Source organism: Alosa sapidissima, chromosome 2, assembly GCF_018492685.1.
Source record: "Alosa sapidissima isolate fAloSap1 chromosome 2, fAloSap1.pri, whole genome shotgun sequence".
NCBI classification, from domain to species: domain Eukaryota; kingdom Metazoa; phylum Chordata; class Actinopteri; order Clupeiformes; family Clupeidae; genus Alosa; species Alosa sapidissima.
In genome coordinates, this window is record NC_055958.1 from 17,567,161 (window position 1) to 17,583,477 (window position 16,317).

The 16,317-nt window shown below is 42.3% G+C and overlaps 2 protein-coding genes across 3 annotated transcripts; one reads left to right on the plus strand and one right to left on the minus strand.

The window, feature by feature from the left end:
* On the plus strand, positions 1-8,451 carry lamp1b (lysosomal associated membrane protein 1b). Its single transcript, XM_042079715.1, has 7 exons — positions 1-157; positions 251-391; positions 2,202-2,404; positions 5,192-5,314; positions 5,609-5,675; positions 6,331-6,498; positions 6,727-8,451. The coding sequence occupies exons 2-7, from the start codon at positions 331-333 to the stop codon at positions 6,864-6,866; spliced, it is 762 nt and encodes a 253-aa protein (XP_041935649.1). The 5' UTR covers positions 1-157; positions 251-330; the 3' UTR covers positions 6,867-8,451.
* Position 8,452: 1 nt separating this feature from the next.
* LOC121697902 (growth hormone-regulated TBC protein 1-A-like) lies at positions 8,453-14,696 on the minus strand. 2 transcript variants are annotated; one of them, XM_042079675.1, is made up of 9 exons: positions 13,977-14,696; positions 13,804-13,879; positions 13,135-13,286; positions 12,811-12,969; positions 12,302-12,426; positions 10,593-10,689; positions 10,335-10,507; positions 9,387-9,572; positions 8,453-9,097 (listed from the first exon to the last, which is right to left on the minus strand). In XM_042079675.1, the coding sequence occupies exons 1-9, from the start codon at positions 14,050-14,052 to the stop codon at positions 8,993-8,995; spliced, it is 1,149 nt and encodes a 382-aa protein (XP_041935609.1). In that variant the 5' UTR covers positions 14,053-14,696; the 3' UTR covers positions 8,453-8,992. The 2 variants fall into 2 exon arrangements, with proteins under 2 accessions (XP_041935609.1, XP_041935610.1); XM_042079676.1 differs by lacking the exon at positions 13,804-13,879 and having other exon boundaries at positions 13,977-14,687.
* Positions 14,697-16,317: the final 1,621 nt, after the last annotated feature.

Below are 16,317 nucleotides of genomic sequence, written 5' to 3' on the forward strand. Positions count from 1 at the left end.
AAGTGCCGCTCACATGACCATTTTATTTCTTCCGAGCGCAGCTGAGCTGAGGGGGCATCATCTCTGGAATGACAGGAAAGCAGCAATAAAAAGCGTCGTGACCTGATACGTTTTGAAGCATATTTTAGCACAAGAGGAGTGAAGGACGTAAATCAGGGTGAGCTTTGCTGCAGTTGTCTGAATTCGACGAGATGTTGTGCGCATTGTTTCTGACCGAGTGCGTTGTTTGTTTGTTTGTCTGTCTACCTAGCTCTCCTCCTGCTGCCGTCCTGTTGTTGGCGTTCTTCTGGCTGAGTGCGCTGAGATTCACTTTGGCAACTGACTGGAAACATGATACCTCACATTGGCAAACAACCTCTCCCCGCCGGCCTAACATTCATCGTTGTGTTAGGTAAGAGAGTCGGCTACCAAACACCGGGAGAGTTGGAAAGTTCGCTAACGTTAGCTAGCTAGTCATTTGTTGTATTTTTTGCAGTGTTTTTGTTGTGTGAATTCATCTAGCAGCTGCTAGCCTTCAGTGCCCCATAATCTTGTTATTTAACTGGCCCTCGCCGACTTTAGTTCATGACCCCTGTCGTATTTTCTGGGGTTGTTTTTCTGGTTTGGTAACATTGATATGGGCGCATGTCTGCGCTAGACCGTATTGTCTCTCTCACGTGATTCTCCCTATGTGGGGCTTTGAGGCAAACCGCTGGCCTGGCACAGGCAAGTGTCACCGCCTGTTTTCATTAGGTTACATCTTACTTAGCAAAATAACTTGGTGGCCGCCGTGTACGTGTAAGTCGTGGTGTGGTGTAATTGGGTTTTAGGACCTCCGTTCCACACATGGGTGTAATAACTGTGGAAGTGGATGACTTAGGCTATTTATTGTTCCACTAGTTAGCCAATTAAACAGGGGCGGACCGTCAGGGCCTTCAAAGCCTTCTAGAAGGCCTAACTATTTTCAAACGAATGAAAAATAAGTGTCTTTAATAACATTGTACTTTAGCATGTATTATTTGCTTCTGCTTCTCCTTCCTCGATCGTTCTTGACTACTGATATCCCACCGCTGTCCGATATGTGATTTGATTGGCAGATTGTGTGAACAAATAGTGAGGGGGTGCGATACATTTTTATCCAATCGTACGTCTTCTCTTGTTAAGTCCCGCATCAGGCCTTCACAAGCATAGACATAATATACATATATATATATGTATATTATGTCTATGTTCACAAGGAATCACTGCGTTTTCGGTACCTAAGCAACCATTAGAAATCATATGTTTAGATTCGGCTTGATTTGATGGCTATATCTGACTGATCTGCCAATCAAATCGACCTGTTAATGGCGAGGTAGGCAGGTCTGACTGCAGTTGGGCCAAAGGTTGGGCCTGCAATCAGAGCTGCAATGTTCGAATAGAATACCCGGAACCGTTCATCACGAATTTTGACGCTGTGTGTTTTACGTGATGAACTTCGTGAGCAACTTCAGTCAGACAGACAGACATTCACTGGAAAAGTACATGTCCAACTGACATGACTATGGTTATAGTTATGAACAGTAAATTGACCGTTTATGTTTAAAAATATATATATTGATACGCCTTCATTAAGCAAAATAATATAGGCTAATGTAACGTTAGTGTCAGCTGGACTAGTTCTACATGTTAAGATGCACATAACGTCAGCTAGCTCTGCACGTAGCTGGTAACCTATGCAGGAATTGGTAAGTTTTGTTTCATGTTTATTTGATAACATAGACTTGTAGTACAGTAGTACTATAGATGCTTGTTATCTGGCCCTTTTCTATATATAAAAAAACAAAACAGTTTTTGTGCTTCTTGCAGACTGCAGTGTCTGCTTGGTTACTCTACTGTATGCTAGCTTGAAGTTGTGTTGGAGTTGGTGGCTTTGGTGAAGATGTCTGGATCGGCATCTATGAGAAAACTGTCATTTGTCTTTGGTTCCCTGCCCTGCTAGATTAGTCTGACTTTTTATCTCTCTGAATTTTGTGAAAATTATTGGTGAAATCAGACCAGGCTATCAGACATTCTAAAATAGCCAACAAGCAGTAGCAGCATTAGGGCAATACACATAGATATATGGCAATACATCTGGTGACTTATGTTTAATAGCATGGTGGTGTGCTGTGACATTTAAAAAAAAAAAAATTCTCATAGTGTAGGCTTACGGAGTAATACCAGCAATTATATTTCCACAGCGGCAACGTTGCATCAGAGCTTCACTCAAGAGGTAGCAGCCACCACTGCTGCCCCCCAGTCCAGCACTGCTCTGGCCACCCCTGCAGCTCCTGGCAACCCAGAGAGGGGCAACTACAATGTCACCAACTCCACTGGGACAGTTTGTCTTATGGCTCGCATGGGACTGCAGCTCAACGTCACTTTCCTCAACAACGAGAATAAGGTACGCACGCCCTTGAGCAGCAGCAGTCACGCTGACCTTCCCCTGTCTGCAGGCTGTTCAACCCATGCTTATACTCCCGTCTGTAAGAAAGGGCCAGTGTGCTGCTTTTCGACACACATGCCCTCTGGAGATGACATCTGATTATTTACAGCAAACAGTTAGATCCTCCATTTCCCTAGTTTGTCTAGTATTAGGAAAGTTGTGTAAATCTTAAGTCTCAAGATGAAAATGTTTTGATCCCTTGTGAAGGTTCTCCTTGTGTATGACTAGTCCTTTTTAGTTTTGTGCTCTTTCCTCTTGATCTCTCAGCCTCTTGAATAGGATGGGTAACATTGCTAATAGTTGGCATGTATTCCAGGACTAAATTATCATTGAAGTAGAATATTTTCTTTGAAACATCAAAGTCCAAAGCAAATCTCTCTCAATGGGAAAGAAAACCTGTCTGAAATCATAGCTACAAAGTCAAAGTCAGTCAGCTTTATTGTCAATTTCTTCACATGTTCCAGACATACAAAGAGATCGAAATTACGTTTCTCACTATCCCACGGTGAAGACGAGACATATTTTTCCAATTTAAGTCCACAGACAAACATAACATTCAAGTAAACAAAAAAGTAAGTAAATAAGAGGGCACATATAATAATGAAAAAATAAGAGCAGCAAAATTTGGTTGAAATTGTGCATAGACAGTCAATAAAATACTAGTGCAAAGTCAGGCCAATAAAAGGCTTGGGTAGTTCTGTTTGACCTAAGTAAGAAAGAAAGTGGCATAGTGGTGCAAGTTATGTAAGAGCAGCAGAAGTGTTGTGTTTTCAGGACAACAACACCAAGTTGTAAAGTGTACAAGTGTGCAAGTGTGCAAGTGGAGTAGTGCAGGCGGCCATTGTGGGTCCAATGTCCAGGATGTTATGTAGCTGAAGGTGGAGGGGGGAGAGGAGGGAGAGAGTTCAGCATCCTTACAGCTTGGTGTATGAAGCTGTTGGTGAGTCTGGTAGTGCGGGAGCGCAGGCTTCTGTACCTCTTCCCAGAGGGCAGTAGATCAAACAGATTGTGAGCGGGGTGACTTGCATCACTCACAATTTTGGTCGCCTTGCGGGTGAGGTGGGTGGTGTAAATGTCCTTCAGGGAGGGGAGTGAAGCACCAATGATCCTTCCAGCTGTGTTCACTATGCGCTGCAGGGCTTTCCTGTTGTATTCAGTGCAGCTTCCGCCCCACACAGCGATACAGCTGGAGAGGATGCTCTCAATGGTGCCTCGGTAGAATGTGGTCATGATGGCTGGTGGAGCACTTGCTCGCCTGAGTTTCCGCAGGAAGTACAGGCGGCCCTGAGCTCTCTTCGCCAGTGATGCAGTGTTGGTGGTCCAGGAGAGGTCTTCACTGATGTGCACCCCCAGGAATTTGGTGCTGCTCGCTCTCTCCACCACAGCACCGTCGATGGTCAGTGGCAGGTGTTGGGTGTGACCTCTCCGGAAGTCAACAACAATCTCTTTGGTCTTGCTGACGTTCAGCAGGAGGTTGTTGTCCCTGCACCACGTGGTCAGATGGTCGACCTCCAACCTGTATTGAGTCTCGTCGCCCTTGGTGATGAGACCCACCAGAGTTGTGTCGTCAGCAAATTTCACTATGTGATTGTTGCTGTAGGTTGCAGTGCAGTCATGCGTCAGCAGGGTGAAGAGCAGCGGACTGAGCACGCAGCCTTGGGGGGCCCCTGTGCTCAGTGTGATGCTGCTTGAGGTATTGTTGCCAATACGTACTACTTGGGGCCTCTGACAGAGGAAGTCCAGTAGCCAGTTGCAGAGGTAGGTACTGAGTCCCAGTTTGTCAAGTTTGCAGATGAGTTGTTGTGGTATTATGGTGTTGAATGCAGAACTGAAGTCTATAAACAGCAATCTCACATATGAGTCTCTTTTTTCCAGGTGGGTGAGGGCTGGGTGGAGGGCAGAGCAGATTGCATCCTCTGTAGACCGCTTGGCTCGGTATGCAAACTGGAAGGGGTCCAGGGTGGGGGGGAGAATGGCTTTGATATGTGACATGACAAGCCGCTCAAAGCACTTCATGATGATGGGTGTCAGTGCCACAGGGCGGTAGTCATTGAAGCAGGATGGAGCCGTTTTCTTCGGCACAGGTATGATGGTGGCAGCTTTGAAACATGATGGGACGATGGCTTGCTTCAGGGAAGTGTTAAAGATCTACGTGCAAACTTGTCATCTTGGTAGTGCAGAAAAACAACAACATGTATGGATTTCTCAAGTATCTCCCACACTCACTGAAGAAATCAATAAACGAGAGCCTGCAGAGATGCCTATCAGGTTCAACACACATAGAGTATAGAGAAGAGAGATCCCATTAAGAAAATTGCTTTAGTACTTTAACCCAACAAATACACTGCAGTCACTCAACCTGTGAAAGGATTTCTTAATGGATTTCTTGGTATAGCAAAGCACAACTTGATCTACCATATCCCCCTGTCTGTTTGTCCTCACAAATGCCCCATCCTTGTGTTGTGCTGATGTGTGGTTACCTCACACATTTAATTAGCACCTAAGCCCACTAACAGCAAGTATGCTTGTGTGCACACGGTCTGGTGTTCAGATTGTAGTTGCCCTATTGGTCAAAACAGACAGACCATAGTTCTGCAGCTCTTTGTTTGTCATTCCAAATTCTTGCTATTTTAGACTTTGGTTTAGTGATCTGATCTGTTTTGATGAATTTGATGTGTGAGTAGGCATGATCATTGCTGAACCTGTTCTTTCTCTTTTTTTTTTTTTTTTTTTTAAACGGTCCAGACTGTCCAGGAGTTGATGAATCTGCATCCCAACCAGACCAAGCACACTGGCTCCTGTGAATCAGACACAGCCACCCTCATCCTCATGGAGGACGGGACCAACCTCACCTTCTCCTTTGCACTGGTGAGTTCAGGGGCATGAGAATGCCCTTGTGATGACCGAGTGAGGAGAAAATATTGAAGAAACAATGCCACCATTAGCATGGATAATGGAGCTCCATCTAAAATGTTGATTTTTAGTGCACTCTTAAATCCTTTGTTACAAAGCAGGCATTGAAAGGCCTTATGTAATTGTTGGTTGCATCTCCACATTCTGAGTAGAGGAAACTTGGACCACTAGGTGGTGCCATAGTCACTAATGCTGATTTTCCAATGTTCTGTGTATGACCTGTATTTTAACTGCTATTTGCGCTTCCAGAACACTACATCGAAGAAATATCACCTGAACAGCTTGGCCCTATCAGCAATCTGGCCCGATATGGCTGGTGAGATTTTTGCTTGTACAAAAACCTGTGTGTGTCCAAAGTAGAAACTATGAATTATAGAACGAAAGTAACTATGATGGAATGTCTTTCGAAGCTTCCATAGGAATTTTACAAAAGTAGTGTGTGATTTTTGGTTGTTACTCCTTAGGCTGAGGAACTAAATCTGTAACATTTGCTTGCAGAGCCGTGCTTAAACAGAGACTTCTTAGTTGTGTGGACTTTTTACATTACCAGATTGTGCTGGTAGCTTTTGTTGTATCCAAGCTGGGCTTATCAGATGTTTATCAAGAACAGAAATGACATGCCTTTGGTCTAAGGCATTACAAATAGGCTGTAGGTCACGAGTTTAGTGCTTAGCTTAGGCTGATGTTTTGCACAGAAACACCATGTTACATATGTGTATACTGTTATAATATAAAGTTACGTTCCTGATCCCTGTGTTGTATTTACATTATTTTCCTTAATTGTTTTGGATCATGTAGAAACGTTGTTGAACGTGAATATATCATTGATTTTGTAGTTATGATGATGTTTGTTGGTTAATTTATTACAAACTAACAAAAAACCTGGATGTTGCTGATTTTGAGAGGAAGGTTTTCAGACCTTTTGGCTAAACATTGTTGTAATTTTATTTTGTCCCATATCCCATCATTAGATTCATTCCATGCCTCCAACACCAGTCTGGACTATCTGAGAGGCACTCTGGGCCGGTCCTATATGTGTCGGGAGGAGCAGATCTTGAACGTGGATGAAAAATTCTCCCTCAACACCTACCAGCTGCAGGTACAACCTTTCGGTGTGAGAGCAGACCAGTTTGGTGAAGGTGAGTCTTGAAAATAAAGGACAACACACATCTGTATTTGTTCACCAATATTCAGGAAAGGCAAAGCCTTGGATTTGTGATTTACAGTGTGTGATCCACAGCCATGATATTAATTTGATGACTATAAAATGGGTTCATTTTACCAACCTATCTGCATGTTCTGAGTCCAAGAGTTTCTGTGTTGAGACCAGATGTGTTAACTGTCCCCCACCTTCCTTCCCCCCCCAGCTGAAGAGTGTGAGCTGGACGAGGACGACATGCTGATCCCCATCATCGTAGGCGCCGCGCTCTCTGGCCTGGTGCTCATCGTGCTCATGGCCTACCTGATTGGCCGCAAGAGGAGTCATGCAGGCTACCAGACCATCTGAGCACCGCCCTCGTCTCCTCGTCTCAAAAAAAGCCAGGGAGCACAGCCAACCACCACCACCCGATCCTCGCCCCACAACCTCACCCTCACCTCCACCCTCACCCATCCTCCACCCTCACCCGCTAGCCTTAGCTTCTTACTCCATGTATCCACAAAACCCCAGCTTCCTTTATGCCCATGGTACAGGCCCCCAGCTGCTTTTCTGAAACCCTGCCCCAAACCCATATTGCCCTGCCTTGAACCCGTGCCAAGGTTGGCCTTGCTCTTCCAGGACTTCCTGATCCCGATCTCTTGTATAAAAAAAAAAAAAACCACAAACAAACAGGAATATAATATGACATGTAACATGCTATTAAGACATGCTCTGAGCAGACTCAAAAGCTCAGGCTGTGTGCGTGTGTGCGTGCGTGTGTGTGTGTGTGTGTGTGTGTGTGTGTGTGTGTGTGTGTGTGTGTGTGTGTGTGTGCGTGTGCGTGTGTGTGTGTGTGTGGTCAACTTAACTCATGCGCCTTTGTTCAGTTTGGGTCTTAGTCTGAAGAGTTTTATAGAAGAAATGCTTTAGGGATTGTTTTAACTTTTTTTGCTGCTGTTGCTTGTCGTCTTTTTTGGTGTTTTTGTTCACTGTCTTGTTTCCAGGGTTTTCCCTCATATATAGACAATAAGGATGTGTTCCAAGTACCATAGAAGAAAAAGGAAACCATTTTGACTGACATGACTTTCGTATCTCTGACGTCTGCTCCGTGCAGGTCCCTAGTGCACGTAGTCGCTCCCCCACCCCCTTCCTCTTGTACATACTCGCATAATCCTTACACTAAAACTAAACCGGCCTCCGAATGAGGCCCTTTACTGCTACAATTGGCTTTGCACTGGCACTCAAGACTTGGACAAATGTCCATTTAACTGCTTTCTGGGTGTCTATCTCCTTGTCCACAGATCCAACTGTTACAGATTGGTATTCAAATGTCATTAAGCTAAAAAAAAAAAAAAAAAAAAAAAATCAAGGCCTTGCTTTTCAGGGCAGGTCTGCCGTTTACTTTGACAGCATCTAGTTGTGGTTACTTAATTAATTAACATATTTTGACTGGAGGGAAATTCCACAGGAAGCCTTCAGTGCTCATTATGGGCACCATGTGCAGTGCTTGGAATCTGCAGAGGACGCAGGTGATGGCGAGATGGTGATACGGTATTTAAGTGGTGTTGTGCATTAGAATCACCAAAAGGGAGTTGACGTTACTTCACTGTGCAGGGTATTATCCAGTGTTTGTGAGACTGTTACATACTAGTTAGGTGGAAGGGTGGGCTGACCGGAGTTGTGCAAGTGTGAGATTGTTACCCTGTACAGGGTGTTTCACTGCACTGCTAAGCCAGGACTCATCAGGTCAGTGTCGCTGGTTGGATTCTCACTTTTTCCATGCGCAAGCTCGTTGGCCTCAAGAGTGGGGTATAGGTACGGGAGATGCAGTTGATCTTTCACTGAGGGTATGGATGACTGCCAGCCATTACTAGTAATTTAATTGTTTTAATAGTGAATGTTTGGATCACTTTTGAAATGCTGTGATATTTCAATAAAAAGGGACAAACGAGAAGTAGTGTGACTTGTTTAATCTATGCTCCATTACTAGTGAATGCTATCTACTGTGCAAACCTGAAGAGGTGAAATGAAGGACAATACCACCGTATGGTCAAAAGTGTTTTTCATTTCTGGCAGTCATATTCACTACATTCGTATATACATACATACATACATACATACAGCAATAGTCAAAACAGTACAAAAGCACTTAACCTTCATATAGAACATTGGTAGAAATGAGACAGCATTAATGGAAATTACAGCATAAACGGTCTTCACAACACAATCTTTTTTTCTGTAAGCTGTTTAACAGTTTGGAAATAAAACTGATTAAACAAATTGGGGACGCCTGAGTTAATTTCATTCTTTCACAAAAATTACTTTAATGCAGAATGACATCTTTTCTATTGCATTAGAATTTATATGCCATTTCCAGACCAGTACACAGACACCAGAAGGCAGTGCAGAGAATGGTCATTGGGAGGCCCTGTCTCTGGGTCATTACCAGGACACGTGAGGAATGTGTGTGTGCAGGCGTAGAGGAGGACCTGATCTCACGGCCGCAGGGCGGCCTCCTCAGCCACTATGCGATCTCGGCATGTCTGACGGAGTTTCCTTATAGTCGCCATGGACAAACTTCCCGGCTCCAAAAAGATTTTCTGAAAGATCATTGAGTATGTAGGTTATTCAGACTTAAGATAACAACTTTTTACTTGATCGTTCACACATTGGCATTTCAGATATTAAAATATTTTCCAGAGTTAATTCAAGGAAAAGCCTAAGGGAATGCAAAGTATGCATGCATGTTTTTCTAAGCAAACAAATTATGGGACGGAGTTCACGTTTGCATGTTTCTGTGCTTAGAAGAGAATGGAATCTGAGCTTTGCTTACCTAGTAAAATGTGTCTAGTAGTACACTTACATGCTAAGCATCAGCTAAACTCTCACCTGCGTGAAAGAGTGGCAGTCCTCTACGAACTCCCCGTGGGTGATCTGTTTGAAGCGCTCACAGACATCTGGAAGGTTCTGTGCCTGCAGCAGGAGTGTCTGGTGGTGTCGGATCAGCGTGAGGGCCACGCGGAATAGGATCTTAGAACCCTCGTAGAACAAACAGTCCCAGATCCTCAACACTGTCTGCCGGGGAGGATGATCAAAGGCAGGAAGATCAATATAGAATCTGATTAAAATCCTTCACAAATACACTCTGTCCATGGGGAAGATCACACGTATGTTAACATCTAGGGTAAAAAATAAATGGTTTTGACATAAAAATTAAGAAAAAATATATATATCTAAAGGGGTTTTAGGAGATGTTATATATTATATAAAATATGCTGTTCTGTAACTCCATTACCATAAAATGCTGTTTTTCCCCCCCTCCCCCAATGGCATTAAGCCCAAAAGTGAAAATAATTTCCAAAAGAAAGCGCCATGGTAAGACACTTGATTTAGTATATTTCGTTTGAAATTTTTCATGCAAGTACCGATATGGAAGTCACAATTCTTTCTCTATCTTCGGCTGAGATGTTCTGAACAGCCCCAAATTTGATGTGTATGGTCATGTTAAAAGCCTCTGGGGGCATGGCAAGTTTTGTGAAATTCTGTCCATGGGGGGCCATGAAATAAATGAATTTGTATGTGTACATGTAGTGACTGTACACCCATCAGCTTGTAGATGGTGGTGTTGAGTGAAGGGTTGCCAGTAGGTGATGGTGACTGTGTGACACACACACACAGCCATTTTGTGCTACTATTTAAGTACATGTAGGCACATACAAACTATCATATTGTTCTTAAATTTTGGTTAATTAATTGCCGAGTGCCACCAAAAAAAGCTAGTGGGAGTGTAACTTCATTACCGCATGATCTTCCCCCCATAATGAACAGCCTTCCTACCTCCACTGGTAGGATGTCGATGAAGAGGCAGATAAACCAGCGGGACACCACCAGGGTCCACATGACGTTGTGCTGCTGCATCAGGTGCCACACCGCCGGCACCTTCACCTTCACCAGCTCACCCAGCACCTCCTGGTCCGTCTTCAGACCCAACATGGCCACCGTGTAGTAGTCTGTCAAACACAGGGGACAACGTTCATCCTTACTGGTCAGGTCCACACAGGGGAATGAGGTAAAAAGGAGGGGAAAGCCACAGACCTGGTAATATCCTGCCCAGTAAGGCGTCCATCAGCCAAAAGGACTTCTCCTCATCTTTTGTAATGATGATCAGATAGCCTGCAATAAAATTCATGCCCTGAAATCCAAAGGAATAGCATGGTTGTGAACACAACACCAGAGGATAGGGGAGGGTAAGTCCTTTGCTCTAAAAACACTAACTTTGTTCTCAGGAAAAATCAGTGATTCAGCTCGTATCTGTAGAACAAATACCATTCCCCTATGTGTGCTCTGTATCATATGGACAGCACAGCCAGGAGATAAGATAAGTGTTTACAGGGTGGGTGTAGCCAGGCTCAGGGAAGACAGTGACATGAATTAGGTGACCAAGAGATCCTCTACTACTGGGGTACACACCAAAACCACCAGGTGGTGTTTTTTCCTACAATCAAATTCAGGACGACTAAGAAATTAAATTTCTCTGCAGTGTTCATTCCCATTTCCATTCCATTCGGTGGGATTTAAAATGTTCAATTTGATCACATTAAGCTATTCAGAAAGACACATATGTACAAGTTCAGGAGTTCATATTCAAAACATTCTGAGGTTTTCATATTCAAAACAGTTAACACAATGTCCTGACCAGCAGCTGACAAGCCACATCCAAATGTTTAATCAAATTATTAGCAAAATGCTCCAGCCAAATACTGAATATAGTCACTAAAGGCATTTCCTATATGAAACTTTACAACCTGATCAAAGAAACAAATCAATCAGTAAAGGGCAATGAAACTACAAGGTAGAGTTATTTCTTTGGTAAGTCTTAATCAAAACAAATCAATCAATAAAGGGCAATGAAACTACAAGGTTGAGTTATTTCATTTGTAAGTCTTTATCATTCTGCTACAGTATACTTAACATTGAACAGTTTCTATTATGTGCTGGAACACAGCTGGAAACAAATCAGAGTAATTCTACCATGTAAAATTACCATGGGCGGTGTTCATGTCTTGTGTTGTGGTTTTAGAGAGAAAGCAGCTTAACCCCCCCACTCCACCTATCTCACACACACATCTTGCCCCTTTAAAAGCCCTTAGTCATTTCCTCGTTTTTCCTAGTCGTCTTCTCATGTAATGACCTCTTTAGAAACTAAGCAAAGACAAAATAGGACGTACACCTCCAGCCATAGTCTTGGCTTCCTTGTTGCAACAAAATAAATATTTTAACATATAATTCTGTAGTACTCAGTTTCAATAGCTAAACATACACATAACAAAAAACAACAATGACAACAACAATAAAAACAATAATGATAATAATAATATCTGCCTAAGCAACGTTATTTGGATTATACATGTTGACAGACCAAATACGTTTTCCGGTTTGAAAACAATCAAAATGGGGGAAAACGGTTACATGTTCTCAAATGTTCTTTTTTAGAAACATAAAATGATACATAATTTCCCCTCAAATATCAGAATTTTGGTGTGCCAGCGTGTGCGCACATACATACACACACAGAAGCACAAAGGTCACATGGATTCGAAACTGGGCAGACATCCATAAAAAGTGCCCTGTCTTTTGAAAGGCTTCTGCAGCCTGTTTAATGAGCCTATTACTGAAAAGGAGGAGGCCACAACTATGCATAGCTTCAGAAAACATGGAACAAACATTCCCTTGTCCTCTAGCAAAACACTACAAAGTACAGATAGCAGGCCCCAGTGAGGTTATAAGTATGATAATAGTAGTACCTGGCAGTATCCCACGTCTTTGTTGTGGTGTCCATAAGCTAGGAGCACATTGTACAGGGACGTCTGTAGGCCAGAATCAGAGGAACTTCTGAAAAGGACATTGTCCGGGAAGGTCCTGTGCATATCTATTAAAGGGCACGACCACAGTTCAATACAAGCACATAAACAGACTAGCCTTTTATTTGTGTGTTCCCCTTTCTCTTTGCCTTCCTTCCTCAACCCTCAAATTTGTTTCAACTAACACATACACGCACACGCACTTTCTTTCCAGCCCCATCTCACACAAACATCAGACTTAGTTCAACTTGACGATTTAAAACAATATAAGGGCCGGATTCCCATACATGGATTAATCTTAAATTCTGAATAAATGAGAACTTCAATGGTTCGCCATTGAGAGAAAAAACAACTTTCGGTCTAATTCATGTATGGGAAACTGGCCCTAAATAAGGTGCTAGTGGAGATTATGAGGCCTTGCTGCATGTCTAGCCCATCCCCATGAAGCCCACCTAAGCGAATGGTCTCCTCCAGCTTAGCATCGTGCTTCTGCTCCAGGAGAGAGTGGTAGTACCCTGGGTGCTTCTCCAACTGCTCCTGAGCACCACTGGCTGCCATCCAGATCTGAGCGCGGTGCTCCTTAGGTACTCCTTTCCGCACATAGCGCTTCACTGTGTGTGACAGACACCAGATACACTCATGATGATGTGTGTGTGTGTGTGTGTGTGAGAATAAGAAATAGGACAAAGAGACAGAGAGAACAAAAAGGAGGTGGGGTACAGGGACTTTCAGAACTAATGTAAAAGGTACATTGTTTGGATGTCCATCTCTCTGACCTTTTAAATTCTTCTCCACTTTCACATTTCCCTGCAAAAGTTTGGACCACTTCACAGATCTTCTTTGAAGCACAGCCAGATACTCAGACATCATCTCTTCGTGGGACTCATAGTTGAAGCTCTCAGGCCTCTCAAACCCATAGGGATCAACCCTGTGTAGACATGTTGCATGGCACATCATGAAAATAACGTAATTCTGTTTATTTAAATGATCCCCTAAATCCATAATGCCACAAAGGCCTACACTTAGACACATTTGGGTTAATTATTTTATATTGTAAAACATATCCTATACAGAATATAGCAAACACAAATAGGATGTGTTTCTGTAATTTACTGTAAATTATTAAACGTGATATGAACGTATAACTTCAACATAGGCCTACGCCTATACAAGGAAGTTTTAATAAACACAGATGGGCGATATAGCCTCGTCCAAACGTCTGTTGTCCTTAACCCTAAATAAAATGTCTTAATCGCAGACCACTCACAACAAGCAACTTGTCCAAAGCTTGCGTGCATGTCACAGCACACTCGGATTGGTTTCATTTACATACATTAGTACATATGGGAAGGTAAGATCATTTAGTAAAAAATTAGTTCTAAGTTGGACGATCAAACGAGCAAAAAACGGTTAATAATGTCGTGGTCATGTCACAAACAGATCACCTGACAAACAGGTGATTTCTCGGTGGAGATTTTGTAGGACGTCGAATGGTCTTCGCTGTTTGAAATACAGGCAGACCTGCAGATTTCATAGTCCGAGCGATTATGTAGGGTCAAAAGTAGCCAGCCTGTAACCGATAAACTAAGAAAACTTATGTGATCATCCATTAGCTTACCTTTGTGATGTGTCTTTGCTGCTGCTGCTGCTGTTGGAGTTGCTGTTGAGAAAATCGTCCGAAACATGATATCCATTCAGACTGTCCATTTGGGACTAGTCAAAGAAAATGTCTATGTCATTCAAAAAAACATCGGAATCGATCGACAGGTCAGTTTTTCCGCCCGTATAGTAGTCTTCAAATAAGTACGATCAGTGCCTGTGTCTCTGTAAATGCTTGAAAGTTCATTACGATCAGCTACAGGGTGTCAAATGTCCCGTATCCAATGTCTGTTCCGATGGACAACCCACATCACAGGTGCGTAATAATAGTCTTGCGAGGCCAATAATACCGGAGGGACGGCTAAGGTAAACCAAAGAAGCTTTTCCCAATCAGCCTATTATCTGCCTTGCCTTGATCAAACAGACGACACAAAATGCTCTTTAAAACAAAACAAAAAAACACTCGAGTGTATATAAAAGTAAAGTAAAACAACAAGAAAGACGAGAAATCCGACTGATCCACTTGACTAGCAACCCGCCACGACTTTGTGCCCAACATGCATGCTTGATTAAACACTGGTTGGAAGGCTCAAGGAGTCACGTTGCCCTTTTAACGTGCACTCACCCTCCCTCCCTGAATGCTAATCCCCAAACAGAGCTAAGGGGAAATCATTAATTCCCGTTTGGAGCACGAATGGGTTGTCAGGTATTCATATTTATATTCAAATAGAGTGCAGTGCATGTTTTCTGTAGAATTACATTAAATTTAGGCCTATGCCCTGTTGGTGTCCAGTTTACAACACACCTGACTTCTAACAGTAGGCTGAATTAGGCCTAGTAGATAGATAGATAGATAGATAGATACTTTATTGATCCCTAGGGGAAATGCAAGGTCACAGTAGCATACAGACATACACACACATTCACTAACAGCAGAAAAAGTAATTAAAAGTATATAATATATATATATATATATATATATATATATATATATATATAAAAAAAAAAACAACTAAGCAATAAGGACTGTAGAAGATAAAGAATATACTAAATATACTATACAAATTATACTAAATAAAACTTAATCTAAATCAATTCTAAAAAACAGTATCCACATAGTGGGTGATTAATCAATGAGGTGCGCTTGCAATGACTGAAGTAGGGACTGAGCCTGTGGTCCTCTGTGCATAAGGTAAGGCAAGGTGCTGTTTGTGAATGAGTGTCATGATGATGGTGCAAATGAGTAAGTCAAACAGTGCAACAGTGCAAGAATAAAGTCTATATATCTATGTATAAATAACTATATTAAGAAAGGTATAAGTGTGGTCACAGTTCAGCTGTGGCATGGAGGGAAACAGCGCAAACAGCGAGGCAGAAGACAATGGTAAAGTGGCTAGTGGATAGACAGTTCAAGACATGGAAGTGGTGAAGAGGCAGACAGACTATGCGGTCTAGTCTATTTCTCCTCTTCCCTTAAGTGATGAGAAGTCTATTTCTCCTCTTCCCTTAAGTGATGCCTAATGAAGACATGTTTTTAATTCAAGAAGTTGTGTTAAACTTTTCTTATCTTCACAAAGTATGGCATGTATTGTAGGCTATAGCCTACATAAAACAATGCAAAATGTATTTTTGAAATTATTTTGCAATAAAGTTCAGTGATATACAAATTACCATTTTTTAAAATACATTTGGACAAATGTGGACTCAAAGTATTTGTCCTCAGTGGTTTGTTTTGTACATAATGTGCAGTGTGCCTTAATTCTCTCTCATGTTGTCAAAACAGTAGCCCACTGAACTAGGACTTTGTCTGATCTTGCTGTTATTTGTTGACATAACAAACTCTGCATTGCCATTAGCTAATGACAGTTATCTGACGCCGATTCTGGCTTTTACCTAGGTGTGCCTTATTTGACATGCATTTGGACTCCTAAGGATTTAAGCCTCAGGAATTGATCTGCTTCTTCTTGTGTCAAGTTAAGGGAAGGAGGTTTAGACTAGGCTATTGTGTATCCAACTGCACATCACAAAAATATGCAAGCTGAAATGTAACCCAGGCAAGAAGAGCCCATTAATCTATTATTATTTTATTGCTTAATTATTCAGCTTTTGTTCCATAAAAAAAACATTACCTCCATAAATGTTTGACAGCAGTGTACAACAGATAGAATTATGTTAACTATTATAAGAGAATTGTAAGACTTATGTTGTATAGCCGAGCAAGGGGTGGGGTGAAGCGGCCCTGTGTTGGTGATTACAAACCAGCCATAATGCATACAAATATGAGTCTGTATGGACTGAGTTCAGACACATTCTGCGGTAGATCCTTTAGACTGATTCCAGAATTTAGATGGAGAACTAAA

Bases quoted from the DNA above. Each gene is read 5' to 3' on its own strand.
- lamp1b (XM_042079715.1), top strand. From the start codon at position 331: ATGATACCTCACATTGGCAAACAACCTCTCCCCGCCGGCCTAACATTC. The intron at 2,405-5,191 runs GTACGCACGCCC...TAAACGGTCCAG, and splicing joins TCCTCAACAACGAGAATAAG to ACTGTCCAGGAGTTGATGAA. The intron at 5,315-5,608 runs GTGAGTTCAGGG...TTGCGCTTCCAG, and splicing joins TCACCTTCTCCTTTGCACTG to AACACTACATCGAAGAAATA.
- LOC121697902 (XM_042079675.1), bottom strand. From the start codon at position 14,052: ATGGATATCATGTTTCGGACGATTTTCTCAACAGCAACTCCAACAGCA. The intron at 9,573-10,334 runs GTAGGAAGGCTG...CCTCCCCGGCAG, and splicing joins TCGACATCCTACCAGTGGAG to ACAGTGTTGAGGATCTGGGA. The intron at 9,098-9,386 runs GTGAGAGTTTAG...ATGATCTTTCAG, and splicing joins ACTGCCACTCTTTCACGCAG to AAAATCTTTTTGGAGCCGGG.